We start from the raw sequence: 14503 nt of genomic DNA, 5'->3' as shown, positions 1-14503 counted from the left end.
TAGAAAGTTATTGAGATATCACGCATAGAATTTATTTTAAGGAAAAATAGGGAATATATCTTGCAAAAGTTTAAAAATGTTTTGAAAACAATCAACAAGATTAGAAATTTAAAGGAAAGATAGTCTTTTTCTCTTTCTTCTCAACTTCCTCCTTCCCTTAATGCATCAGTGATAGGTGAATGGGAGGGAAAGAGAAAGAAAATATACTCAATGAAGTGAAGATTATTTGAGATATGATAGTAAAAGCAAGCAGAAGAAAGTTGGATAAAGGCTGAATTAAAATAAGAAAGAAACAAAGGGCTTTAATAAAAGCGCACTAAATGAATGTGTATATAGAAAGAAAAGCAAGAAAGTTTAAATATGTACAAGTGAGAATAGCATAGGAAGAAAGAAAATTGTAATCTGTTTAAATAATGTGAATGGAGGATTTTTAGAGTTTGAAAACTTTTAGAAACAGAAAAGCACTTTGCTGTCACTTAAAAAAGTCCAGCATTAGAAAGCCTAACCTAGATTGATTTTGTTTTTTTAAAATAGTTTGTCTTGGGATCAGAGAATATGCAGTACTCTTTCCCCATTTCACAGAGTGAAGGGATGTGTCAAAGAAAACAGCCCTAAGGACTGATAACACTGGTATGAAAAAGGTCATACTGCAAGTGTAGAAGGTTTTGCTGTTTTCAGTCTGGAAATATTTAGTCAATATATTCTAAACAATTGGATAAATGAGTATTTTGATTTACAGGCACACAGATACACAAACATACACACACACACATACATGACATACAATTCTTAAATGTTTCAAAATGATGTGAGATTGTATGAATATTGTTACAACTGTCTGTGGGACTTAGTTGCTATTCTATTTGTTATTGAAATTAATCAGAACTATCTCAGTGTGATTTGGAGAAGAACATTTTAGTGCACTCAGTTTTCTTAAAGGGATGGAACTTATGGAATATTTTGCCTTACATCAATGGAAAAGTCAATTTTTTTCAAGTTCATTACTACTAAGGTAATATCATCTGTTTGTATTGAATGTCCCATGGTATAAATATGTTTTTTTTTTGAGCCAGTGGCACTTTATTAAAAGATCCATGGTCTCCTCTAATGTAGTGGACCTCAGATCTTCCTCAGAATCTAAAATGCCACCTCCTTCTAGGAACCTATTTTGTGTGTGTGTGTGTGTGTGTGTGTGTGTGTGTGTGTGTGTTCAAGGTATATTTATTTATTATTTTTTATTATAGCTTTTTATATACAAAACATATGTATGGGTAACTTTTCAACATTGACCCTTGCAAAAAATTCTGTTTCAACTTTTCCCCTCTTTCCCTCCATCCCTTCCCCTAGATGGCAGGTAGTCCCATATATGTTAAATATGTTAAAGTATATGTTAAGTATAATATATGTATTTATACAGTTATCTTGTTGCACAAGAAAGAGCAGATTTAGAAAAAAGGTAAAAATAAACTGAGAAGAAAAAAAACAAAAAATGCAAGCAAACAATAACAGAAAGAGTGGAAATGTTATGTTGTGGTCCATACTCATTTCCCAGTGTTCTTTCTCTGGATGTTGCTGCTTTTGTTCATTACAGATCAATTGGAACTGATTTGGATCCTCTCATTGTTGAAGAGAGCCACATCCATCAGAACTGATCATCATATAGTATTGTTGTTGAAGTGTATAATGATCTCCTGGTTCTGCTAATTTCACTCAACATCAATTCATGTAAGTCTCTTCAGGCCTCTCTGTATTCAATCTGCTGGTCATTTCTTATAGAACAATAATATTCCATAACATTCATATGCCACAATTTATTCAGCCATTCTTTAATTGGTGGGCATCTATTCAATTTCCAGTTTCTAGCCACTATGAAAAAGGCTGCCACAAACATTTTTGCATATGTGTCTCCTTTACCCTTCTTCAATATCTCTTTGGGATATAAGCTCTGTAGTAATACTGCTGGATCAAAGGGTATGCACAGTTTGATAGATTTTTGAACATAGTTCCAAATTGCTCTCCAGAATGGTTGAATCCGTTCACAACTCCACCAACAATGTATCAGTGTCCCAGTTTTCCCACATCCCTTCCAACATTTGCCATTATCTTTTCCTGTCATTTTAGCCAATCTGAGAGGTATGTAGTGGCATCTCATCGTTGGCTTAATTTGCAATAAATATGTTTTCTTATAAACATTTTATTTGATATGCACAGTTCTGGAATTAAATACTAAATACCCTCCCAAGCCTTATATTATAATTAGAATAAAGTCAGCCTTTTATAAGTAAATTCATTTGTGCAACCATTGTATTTTGAGATAAAAAGTCTCTACCTGTAAGAGTTTTGTTACTCATGTTTTTCCCCTTTACTGTTTTCATCCCTAATCCCTTGTCTGCTAGATTTGTTTCCTTTATGCTTGGGCTGATTCTCCTTCAAATGATGGCCAACATTGGATACTGCCATATTTCTGATTCTGAGATTTAGCATCTACTAAATGCTAATTTAATTAACTTCTGGGCCCTCACTCCTTGAGTCTGATCTACAGATCTACACCCATTCCCAGAAGGAAGCAGCTTCAGAAGATGAGACCATTAATCTATACCCCAAAAAATTTTGATCCCCATTTTTTGGAGGGAAAGATGAGGTGAATGGACTTCAGCAAAAGACTATATCTGTGGTAAGAACCCAGTAGCTAAGTGGACCCCATTGAGGAGCAAGTTGACTTTACAGAATTAGTGTACCAACATCAATCACCATGTGCAGAGCTATTCTGTACTGACGCCCACTGTTACCTTATACAATCTGGTGGTTAAGCAATATACGTCAATTCCTGAGGCTATCTTGTATGAACAGGATGGTCACAACCACCAACTGATTTACTGACACACACAATTTACATTCTTACATCCTTTCTTCTGGGCCCTTTGCCATAAAAGGTCTTACTATTCCTCTTGTTAATTGGGAGTTCATTAGAACTTTGTCTGCTTGCTAAGTATCATAATGGGGCTTTGCCCTTGACCTGAAAGTAGCCTGAGCCTGTGACTTCAATCTGAATGACTCTTCACCATCACTTACTGTACTTTTGTGAATTGCTGAACTTCTTTAGTTGCTGGCAAAAAAAAATGTGTTTGGAAGAACACTGAGAGTAGAAGTGGACCTTGTGAACTTTAAAGGTTCAGAGGACTTCTGAGAGCTGAGAAAATTATTAAACTGAAATAATTTGGAAGAAGTTTCATCAAGTCATTCAGCAGAAGAGAAATGGGTAGTATCTCCATCTCCTTAGCACCTGCCCTTATTCCTGTGTGTCTATATATTACAGACTGTATAGGACTCAAACAAAAAACAAGGAAACAGTATCATGGAGACCAACATGGTTTCCAGATAAGACATGTTGGTATCTTGAAGTGCATAATAGGAGAAAACTCCTTACATTCCTTGCTTCGTAATTGACTAGGTTTCTGGTCAGCCCAACCAGGTCTTCATTTGCAGCTGAGTGGGGGCTTGGTTCATGCTATTTTCCTACAATTTACCCGTTTTGAGCTCATAGCCCCAAATCCCTATGATAGGAGAAGGACAATGACAGAAGCAATGTGAGATTAATTTAAAATAATTGGTCAGTGGAGGCATCTCCTTCATTGCCCATCTTATTCTCCTATGAGTGATAGAAACTACATGGACTGTAATTTATAGTCTGGGAGGTCAAATTGAGTAAGTATTGGGACTATGAGTCATAGAATTTGGACCTGTACCAGGAAACAAGTGCACTCCACTCCACAATACAGAGAGATTGTCCAGACATTCAGAGAACACATGGCTGCAAGAATATCAAAAAGTTTTTTTAAAAAGACATTCTCAATATCATGGTTCCATTGGTAAAATGCACTTAGTTAAGCAGAGTCATAATCTGATATATTGTTTAAGGAAAAAATACTAGTTAAAAAAACTCTACAGATAAACTAAGTTAGGTTACAGATTAAACTACATTTAATAATCTTATTTCATTTTGGCTCTTAGCTGTTTCATATAACTGATACTTGGATTTTTGCCTTGGATAATTCTGGAACAAGCCTCAGTCCCAAGGCAATTGTGGAGGGATGTCCCTCTTTAATATGGTTTTCCAAAGACTAGTTCATATGATGAAAACCATTTAAAATATCCTTTTATTTTGTTCCTTTTATTTGGAGACAATTGGGGTTAAGTGATTTTGCTTAGGATTCAAGTATGTATTTGAACATAGGTTTTCTTGACTTTAGTGCACATGTTCTATTTACTGTGACAACTCGCTGCCCCTCATTGTTTTAAGAAAAAAATATTTAAAAGATATTCCTATGTGTATGTGTGTTCTTATATCCTAGTTCTTAAATAATCCCATGTTATTTTTCTGAAAGTAAAGTTTACTATTCCATTACCACATAATTTTTTGGCCCTATTTTCTAATATACTTCAATGATCTAATTTTACACATGGATATAACTTTTAGTGACCACAAATTCAGAATAGTAAACATTTAAAAAAAACCATAAGATTCTTTATTGTTACATTGCCTTATAAGAACTCACAGATATTTAGTATAGAAACAAGAAGATTCATCATATGTATAAACTTTTACAGTTTTCATGTCCTTGTTTTAAACATTTGTAATTGATTATAACAATATCAGGACTGTCCCTGTAAGGACATAGATTGAACCAACATCAGCATAAAACTTCCTTAATACTGTTTGTTTTCAGGTAAGAGTCGTAGTTAGAACAGCTAGTTATAGTTGGAGCCTATACAAAAACTTGGAATGAGAAAACATTGTCCAAATCCTGCCTGAGACACTTACTAGCCATGTGACCCTGAAGAACTCTGTTTGCCTCAGCTCCTCATCTGTGAACTGCCGAAGGAAATGATGAACCACTTCAGTATCTTTGCCAATAAACCCCCCAAGCTAGATTATGTCAAGTTGGACATGACTGATGGAGTAAAAGTCAGTAACAAAAGTCATAGCTGGATTTTATTTAGAAAGAGTCAATCTTAGAGTTCCACATTATTCATAGGGTATCATAAAGCCAGGCTCAAAATTAATCAGGTGGGAAACTTCCTGTTTAAAAGGAAATATCACAATGAGCTGAGTTGTGAGACTCCTAGCTAAACATTTGTAAGGATAAGCTCTAAGTTTTTTCAGACACAGACATCACCTGTAGCAGTTCTCAGACCTAACTCTCTTTGAATAATACTTAGCATATCCCTTAATATCAATTCAGACAATGATACCTGAATTAAAAACTTAGAACAATATCAAATTAGAAACCCAAGAGACTTTTCCTCCACTCATTATAGCTTAAATATAGCTAGTATTTTTATTTTTTCCATGTTGTTGCAATAAATTAACAAAAACACTTATTAGACTCATAATATACATACTTTCTTGATTTGATATATTCTGGACCAGCTATCAGTCATTAGGCATTAAGAAAGATCATATTTTATGATTACAGAGTGTGAATACATGTAGTCCAGAAAACACCAGCAATTGTAAGCCTTGAGGCTGACAGATATCTATGATACTATGCATTACATGTTAACTTTTAAGGCAAAAGAAAATATTTGAGTCTATTGATACTAAGTTGGTTCAAAGATGTAACTTCAACCCATACAATCCAGATACACTTTCATAATTTTCATAAACAATAGTCAAATTATCAAAAATCATTCTTTATAAAATAAACATGTAAACCCTTTATTTCAGTTTTGAAAATTATAGTTTTTCACTGAATCACTTCATTATTTTTGAATTTTATAACATTCTTTCAGTCACTTCTCTCAGAGATTCAATAAGACTTATGACCTTATTAAAGCTAAAGAGCAAGGGGACTGAAAATCTGGCAAATTCCCAAAGAACTTCTAAGAGATTCACAAAGTCTATGATATTTTCCAAAATTTAAAGTTTTACAATTCAAAATTTATCCAATTAAATCCTTGCCAATTATTAAAAACTATAATGAAATTGGCTTCTATCAGAAGAATAGGTGGTTTTCTAACAGTATAATTATATCACTCTTGAAGTATCAATTTTAAAATGAACAACATTTTTGATATCTCATAATCACAATAAAAAATAGAAGTCTAGCAATATCATAGATGATATTATGAATTTATAAAACATAACATAAAACTTTTTGTGTAATATAACATGAATTTGTTTGACTATGTCTGAATCACTTTTCATACGAAATCATTTCATACATGTATCAATTTGGCATTCTAATAGTTACATTTAAAAGACAAGTATAAAATAATTACACTTTTGATTTCTATTGATGTATTTTTTAAGCATATCTTCTTAGTGATAAAAATCAAGTATATTTCCTATTAGAGTCTGATACCTATAGAAGACCAAAAATCTCAGTTTTTCCAAGAGTAATTAGTTGCCAACACATCAGATTAGAGAGTTAGAGGGAAAGAGAGATAGAGACAGAGACAGAAAGATGGAAAGAGACGAAGAAAGAGGCAGAAACAGAGACAGAGTGACAAGGAAACAGAGGGGGAGAGAGAGAGAGAGAGAGAGAGAGAGAGAGCTCAAAACACTTAAAGCCTTTGAGTTTAATTCTTTTAATTCTTTGAGTAAATTTTCCCTGCCACCCAGGGCAATCTCCAGATTGAGAAAGCTGCCACCAGTTCTTCCATCTCAGTTACTGACCAAAAAATCAGGTAATCCATGGCCCAGAGCCAAAGTCTGAGGAATTTCTCAGCAGTCCTCTGTGTAAGCTGAGATCAAATCATGAATGACATTTTTTGGCTGAATTTGAAATCTGCCAAACTTCACTTAACTGGTTATTATAGAAACAATTTCTACAGAGCTTTAAGAGTCACTGAGTACTTCACTTACATGATTGGTCCTCCCAATGACCCCATTCTGAAAATAAAGAAATGGAGGCAGACGGGTCTGAAGTACTTTGGTCCAGGTTACACAGCTGTCTGAGGAGGAAGGGAATTCAGTTTTTCCTGACTCCATGTGCAACTCTCTTTCCACATCAATTCCAACAGGAAGCAAGTAGGTAGGAGGTCTATGACCAGTGGGGAGAGAAGGGTAGAAAAAGGTCAGGATAGAACCTAAAAGTTGAGTCCACCTTGTCAAATCCAGTCAAAATCCTTATGGTTTGGAAACATAAATTTGTAGAAGTGCAGCAGGTAGCCCATGATTCTGTAGCAAGGTGGTAGCCCAGTGTGGATTCCAACCCCCATCACCAACTCCTAATGCCCAGTTCTCTCTCCTAAGTGCTCTTGAGAAAAATCCTAGAATGCCTGAACAAAAGCCTGGGGGGAAGTAGCAAGGAAAGACATCATTGAAAGTCAGAATAATTTATGAACTTGAAATCATTCCCAAACTCTCTACTTTTGGTTGGGGAATTAGCTGGGTAATTTAATTTTCAGGGGGAGGAGATAGAAGCTCTGACCACTACATCCTGAACTTGGCTACTGGCTCAGGTCCCACCTCCCTTTCTCATACCTCATTTCGGAACTGACAGTCCACCATGCAACCCACCAGTGTAGCCCTTCTCTGCCTTGGTGAGTCTCGGGGGCAGGCTTGAAGGGAGGAGAGGGATTTGGAAAAAGCACATGGACTGGACAACCTAGGAGACAGTCAGTGTTGCACGCAGGTTGCATGGGGGAGTCAGCTCAAAGAAGCTGGCTCTCCTTCTGTATAAGTATGGATGAAATCATTGGTGCAGTGGGGACTGATGTAGTTTTGGAAGGAGAAGCTTTCGCTCATAGTGCTCTCCATTATAGGACTGTGTCTATACCAGGAGATCAAGGCACAAGAGGGTAAGTCCTTTCCCCCAAATGCCCCTTCCTCCAGTTCACTTAAAACTGTCCCATGAGATGATGCTGGGGTAGAGAGAGCTGTCTGGGAGAGATCAATAGGTAAAAAGATTCCTAGGTCAATATTTAGAGACCTAGAAGCCGGTAAATGGAGTAAAAGATTCTCTTGGAGACAGTCTATAATTCCCTGCTAGTTATAATCTTCTATAATTCTGCCAGTTCTAATCTTCCATGCACGAATGCAGCTAGCATTCATGATGCTGAATCCCCAATTAGAATGTAAGCTCCTAAGGGCAGGGGCCATGATTTGTCCCTCTCTTTGAATCTCTAGAATTTAGCATGGTCCCTGATTCATTGTAATAACAATAAAAGTGCTGAAATTATCTTTAATTCAAAGCAGTAGTTTGTTAGCTCTTTCTTGTTATGGGGATTGAGAAATAGAGACACATAAACAGAGACAGGGACACACAGATTGAGAAATAAAGACAGAAACAGAGAGATACAGAATGATGCACAGAGGGAGAGATAGAGACACAGAAAGGGACGCATAGACATAGAAACACAAAGAGAGAAAGAGAGATTCAGACACCCACACCCACACCCACCCCCCACACACAGATAGTCTCAAAAATCCAGAGAGAAAAGAGTATCATGAGGGTAATCAACAGAGTCAAAGGCTGCAGGTTGATCAATGAGAATGAGGAGAGAGAAAAGGCCATTAGATTTGGCCACTAAAAGATCATGGTGACTTTAAGACAGCATTTTTGGTGGAATGACAGTCAGAAGCCTGATGGTAAGGGCTTAAGAAGAGAATGAGAGGCGAGAAAGAGGAGGCATCCATTGTAGTCTGGCTTTTTGAGGAGTCTCACTACAAAGAAGATAGAGAGAATGAGAATTAGTGCAGTTTGAAGGATCAAGCGAGGATTTGTTGAAGATTGGGGAGACATGGCTATGTCTGTAGGCAGTAGGGAAGGAGCCAAGAGACAGGAAGAGATGGAACATCAGGGATAGAGGGGGGTAACAGGGGCCAATGCTTTGGAGGAAGTGGGATAGGATGGTGTTGCTTGAACATTTAGAGGGATTGGCTTTGGCAGCAGTAAAACCCCCTCAGCATGTGGGAGAAGGATAGAGAAGGAGGGGGTAGCAGAAGGCATTGAATGCTAGAAAGGGATGAAGAGAAGGAAAGAGGGAGCTCATGTGAAGGACCTCAAATTTATTCATTAGTAACATGAAGCAAAATTCAGAGTAGAGAGTGGCAGAGTTTGGCAATGTAGGTTCTTAAATAATGTTTCTTGAGATTAACTGAAGGGACTTTAAATGGAGTGTCTTGGGGGCTGAGAATTTCTCTCTGTGCAGGAAGATGATGGAAGAAACACTCTATTCCCATGCCTGGTTCTCTCACTGGAGGGAAGGGAGCTCAAACCCCCAATTTTCAAACCTCCTTCTTTCCAGGGAACCCTACCCAGATACTTGGATAAGTAGCTTAGCCATTTCTTTATAGTTGTCCACAGAGAAGTCCCAGGTTCCTTTCCTCTGAGGCAAAGATACACAGAGACACACAGATTCACACAACTAAAAGAAGGCAATGAAGAGAAAGATAGAACTCTGTCTCCTCAGGTCCAAAATCCAAAAGCATTTATGAGGTGCTCCCTATGTGCAAAGAGCTAAGAATACAAAACAGAAGCAAGCACAGAGCCTTCCCTCATTGAGCAACTGGGGAAGACAATAGACATAGAGGAGTGGTGGCCAGGGAAAGGGCATTTTGGTCCAGAGGGCTGCAGGGGTGGTGAAGGGGACCATAAAGGAAGAGGTTGACCCAGACCATCCAGGCACAATGGCACAGCTGATTTGTTCCTGGCTCAATAGTTCCACAACAGCAGAAAGGAGGGGAAAGTTAGGATGCTGACTGGGAGGTTGTTAAAAGCAAATCCTGAGGGGAGACCAGAGATGAGGAAGTGAGGTGAAGCATGGTGGTTAGGGCTCTCTCTGAATGATGGCAGTCACTAATCTGGAGAAGGGCCCAGGTCACAAGTTCCTCCTGGACACAGAGTCTGGGGTGGGTGGCTGAGGAGGATGTTGTGGAGGAGGGGTCTGGTGAGGAGGCTATGGAAATGGGGGTAGAGGGCAGTGCTGTGGACTGGAAAGAGTTCAGGGTTTGAAGGGCTGGAAGACCAGGGACCTCAGGAGCTCAGAATGTTCTTGTCATGGGAGATTTACAGAACCTAGGGGCTTATTCATGGGATGGTTATGATTCATGTCTCTGACCAGGAAATGAAGGCATATGGGGTCAGAGTTTTCCCAAAAATGTTGGCACTAAATCCCCTTCCCCTTCCCAGTGCTATCCCAAGTTCCCAAACTCACCCAGAGCATCTCTGGGCACGTGGGCTTGGCCAAGTGCTTTTACACAGACCCAGAAAGTTGGTAGTCTAGACCATGGGGCCCAAGTAGGACCCTAGATGACCCTTCCTATCCTGGACCTGCCTCTTGATATTCTGAGGGTGAGGATAATCACCCACCTGACTTGCTGGCCTCCTTTTCTCCCAGGACCCCTTGAGAGACCTCAAATCTTGGCTAAACCAAGCTATGTAGTTGTACCAGGAACCAATGTTTCTCTCCATTGCTGGATAATGCAGTCTCCTGGCTGGGATCTGACATTCATTCTGTTGAAGGAGGGGATGACTGGATATCATTCCAAGAGGAAGGCAGAAAGAGAAGCTGAGTTTTCTCTGCCATCTGTGGGTAACAACAGTGCTGGGAGCTATAGCTGTGCTTACTTTGAGAACAGAAACCCCAAGAGGAAGTCACAGGCCAGCAAAACCCTGGATTTGGTGGTGACAGGTAAGAAGACAATGCCTAAAAGGAATTCTGGGTTGGAGTCCACTCCTTCCTTCTCCAACATGAGTGACCCAATAGTGACAAAAGTCCTGTGTGCAGAGCCAGCTGAGCTCTAGTCATCCCTTAGGATCAATGGGATAAAGGAGATGATATCCTCCTAATCCTGTCTGGAGTGTAGGTATGGGCAGTGAAAGTGAAACTAGGGGACTAGAGTAGAATCTAGAAGATCCAGAGATCCAGAGATGGAAAGGTCCTTACAGGTCACAAGCCAAATTCTTTGGTCAAAAACACAAAATGGGTCCCAGATAAGGGGACAAGGTTGGGCAAAAGCGCAGAGCAAAGGCAGAAATTGAGGGTCCTTGACATCTAACCCATTCTCTTAGCCTTAGTCTTAGGATGCACTCCAGGACCGCCTGAGGTTCCCCCAGATATAATGTGGGAAGAAAGGAATGAAGGGAATCCTTAGATTAGTTTTTCTCCTTCTGAGTCCTTAATTTTGAGGGATAGAAAGTTAGGGGACCCCTTGAAACATGAGGGTCTCTTTCTTAGATTCATAGTATCAGAGTGGAAAGGAGCCTTAGGGACATGTTGTCCAATCCCCTCATTTGAAAAATGGGAAGCCGAGGGTTTAACCAAGATCTCAGGGTGAGCAGCAGAGCCTGGTATCATATGTTCCCCATCCCAATGCCCTGTTTTCCTCTGGCACCATTCTTAGAGCTGGTTGGACTTTAGTCATTGGTTGGTCCAACTCTGTCATTGGAGAAATGAGGAGGAATTTGGGGCCTGAGATGGGGAAGGGTCATTTTCAAATCACACGGTTGAGAAGCAACCGAGATGAGCCTTTAACCAGGTCTTCTTTCACTGGGTCTTCTGGAGTTATGTTTATTTTGGCTTGTTCTTTGCTTTCCCAGGTTTTTTTCCCAAGCCCTCCTTCTCAGTCTACCATTACCATGAGGTGGCCCTAGGCAGAAACGTGACCCTGTTGTGTAGCCTGCCCCAGCCAAGACCATTTTTTGAAATTATCGTGTTCATTTTGCTGAAGACAAGGAGTCCAGAACCTATCCAGTCCATCCAAACAGAAAAGCCTGAGGTTGAATTTCCCCTCCAGTCTTTGAGAGTCCAAGATGCAGGGTACTATACATGCATTTATTATGAGAAAACCCTGCGTAGAGGCTCATACATCAGTGAGTCCCTGAATATCTGTCTGACAGGTGAGAGGGGGTACTGGGCCCAGTCCAGGATCCAGAAGAGAGAGATTAGGAGTTACAAAAAGAGATTTGGGAGGGAGGCATTATAAGGGCTGATGTGCACAGAATCCTCCAAAGATGGCTCTGGGGCAGAGGGCCACTGGGAAAGGACAGCAGGGATTTGTTGAAGGAATCACTTCAGCTGATATCTCATCATTAGGAGTCACGGGGATCTCTTTCCTCCAATGATATCTAGTGAATGTAAGCATCCAGCACCAGGGAATTGGCAAGAGAGGGAGATGGGAAGACAGACTTAAAAGTGGTCTGGGAAATTCTTCCCAGGCTGTCAACTTCTGAATCCCTTAGACTGAACTCTGTGAGATCCCTGCCTATGGTTTGTGCTTTGGCTTCTAGACTACCTGCCCAAACCCTCCCTGACAGTCCAGCCCAGCTCCAACGTTGCTCTCGGAGGGAACGTGATATTTCATTGTCAAGTGAGAGCCTGTGGCACCAGATTCACTCTGTCCAAGCAAGGAGAGGCTGTTGGGACAGTCGATTCCATCCAGGGCAAGGCTGAATTCCTCATCACTCGTGTGACCAGCAATCACTCGGGGACCTACAAATGTCACTATCACCCTGGAGGGACCAAATCCACCCTGTTGGAATTCAGTGATCCCTTGGAGTTTTCAGTCACTGGTGAGGGGGAACTGCTTGATAGAGTCTCAGAATGGTCTAATCGAATGTGGGAGGAGGAAGTTGAGAGAGAAATTTCTATAGTGTTTGACTGTTGTGTCTATAGGGCAGAGCCAACTCTTCAAGTTGGTCTCTAGTTTCAGGAGATAGAATGTGCCCTTGAAATGGTTCCTTCATACTTGTGGTCTGCTACCTGTTAATCACCCAGCCCAAATCCTTTTTCCTCTTCTTTCCCTTTAACTTATGTTGGAATTGCTTTGGGAAAAACAGGTAGAGAATTGGTCTAAAGATACAGAAAACTAGATTATGAGAGAAAAGTCAAGAATTGGTATTTTGATCCTGTGATCCTACTACTAGTCATCTCTCTCTTTCTTTTTTTTTGCTGAGTCAATTGGGGCTAAGTGACTTTTCCAGGATCACACGGCCAGGAAGTATTAAGTGTCTGAGGTCAGATTTGAACTCAGGTACTCTGACTTCAGGGCTGGTGCTGTATCCACTGCGCCACCTAGCTGCCCCTAGTTATATATTTCTCAAAGACAATTCACCAACAAACATCCTATGTGGAAGAAATTATTCCTTTCTGCATTACAATGAATCCCCTTGTCCACATAACCCAATGTGTTTCTTTTGATCTGTAATAAATGATTGTCGGTTGGCTCACATACATCTCATCTGGTTTCTAGGTGTAAACATTTCAACTTTTCCAGAAAAAGGTAAGATTGAGACCCATGAATGGAAACTAGAGAGGAAAGTCCTGGTTCCAAATTCTTTGGTGCAGCTTTTATTCCAGACTTCGGGAGGAAAGGGGCAATGGGCACTGGGTGAAGGACCAAAGAGAAATCTACTTCAGGATAATCAAAAAGCAAAATTGACATCCTTCTCCATCTCAGGACCTGATACCATTCTCATCATAGCCATCAGTTGTGCCAGCATCCTTCTCTTCTTGGTCTTGCTAAGCTATTATCTCCATCGTATCAGTGAGTATCACATCGTATCAAGAGGAAGGGATAAACCTCCTAAAGTTAAGGGAAGATTGAGGTGAGGACTGAATCCCCTGAACTGATTTTACTTTCTCTCTCTCTTTAAAGTGGCTGCTCATAAAGAAGCCCGGAGAAGGTAGAGACTCATTTCATCTTCCCATACTACCAATAACTCACCTCACAAATGTCAACTCAAACTTTCATCACTGGATGGAGTAACCCTGGTGGAGAACAATCTATGATGAATGTGGATGGCGGGTAACATGCCCTGATTTTTTCTTCCCACATAGGGACCCAGGATGCCAGTCTCAACATCCTCCTTCCATTCACCCTAGAACATCCAATGAAGAAGCCACATGTAAGTCTCTGGACAAGAAAGGGACAGGATCCTGGGAGTGTGAGTGGGGTCTAATATTGGGAACTTGATGGAGTTTATAAGAATTTCTTCTCCTTACAGATGAAGAAGTGAGCATGATGGGACAGTATGAGTCACTTGTGAGTCCTTTCTTCTCTTCTCCCTTCACTAACTGGCAGGCTTCCCCAAATCCCATTATGAGGAACATGGAGTTACCTAGGCTGGTGCATAGTAGGCCCCATTCCCTATACTCCTGTACCAGAGCCCATTCTAACTCTGCTGTTCTTGCTCTCTTCCCTTGGTCATTCCTGGGTGGAGACTGAGCCCCATCCTCACTCTTGCTTGAGTGAATCCTGTCTTCTCTGAACTCTGATTATTAGACCCACCTATCCTTCTCAGTAGCAATGGTCACTCATGTGGGACAATGCCCCTGTTTCCTTTTAAGGATTCAGAAAGATCTTGTCATGTAGCAATAACCTAAAGATTTCCAGGCTTTTCCATTGTTCTGCAGCTGAAATCCCAAGCATATGTTGCTCATATCACTTAGGGTATAAACTCTTTGAGAGAAAGAATTCTTTATCTTTTTTATAAGTGCTTATATTATGCTCAGCACAGTTAGTGTTATGAAGATTCTTCTTTTATTTATCCCC

At 40.0% G+C, this 14503-nt stretch overlaps 1 protein-coding gene across 1 annotated transcript; it reads left to right on the top strand.

Annotated features, from left to right (window-relative positions):
* The first annotated feature begins 6976 nt into the window (after positions 1–6976).
* LOC111720136 (T-cell-interacting, activating receptor on myeloid cells protein 1-like) lies at positions 6977–14468 on the top strand. Its single transcript, XM_031963501.1, has 10 exons — positions 6977–7548; positions 7771–7806; positions 10348–10641; positions 11550–11849; positions 12240–12521; positions 13202–13231; positions 13409–13495; positions 13607–13634; positions 13789–13856; positions 13956–14468. The coding sequence occupies exons 1-10, from the start codon at positions 7515–7517 to the stop codon at positions 14174–14176; spliced, it is 1380 nt and encodes a 459-aa protein (XP_031819361.1). The 5' UTR covers positions 6977–7514; the 3' UTR covers positions 14177–14468.
* The last annotated feature ends 35 nt before the right edge of the window (positions 14469–14503 follow it).

This window comes from Sarcophilus harrisii, chromosome 3 (assembly GCF_902635505.1).
Source record: "Sarcophilus harrisii chromosome 3, mSarHar1.11, whole genome shotgun sequence".
In the NCBI taxonomy this organism is placed as follows: domain Eukaryota; kingdom Metazoa; phylum Chordata; class Mammalia; order Dasyuromorphia; family Dasyuridae; genus Sarcophilus; species Sarcophilus harrisii.
The sequence above is the reverse complement of the archived record's forward strand: the minus strand, read 5'-3'. Positions and strand labels throughout refer to the sequence as shown.

Bases quoted from the DNA above. Each gene is read 5' to 3' on its own strand.
- LOC111720136 (XM_031963501.1), top strand. From the start codon at position 7,515: ATGCAACCCACCAGTGTAGCCCTTCTCTGCCTTG. The intron at 7,549-7,770 runs GTGAGTCTCGGG...TCTCCATTATAG, and splicing joins TGTAGCCCTTCTCTGCCTTG to GACTGTGTCTATACCAGGAG. The intron at 13,232-13,408 runs GTAAGATTGAGA...TCTCCATCTCAG, and splicing joins TTCAACTTTTCCAGAAAAAG to GACCTGATACCATTCTCATC.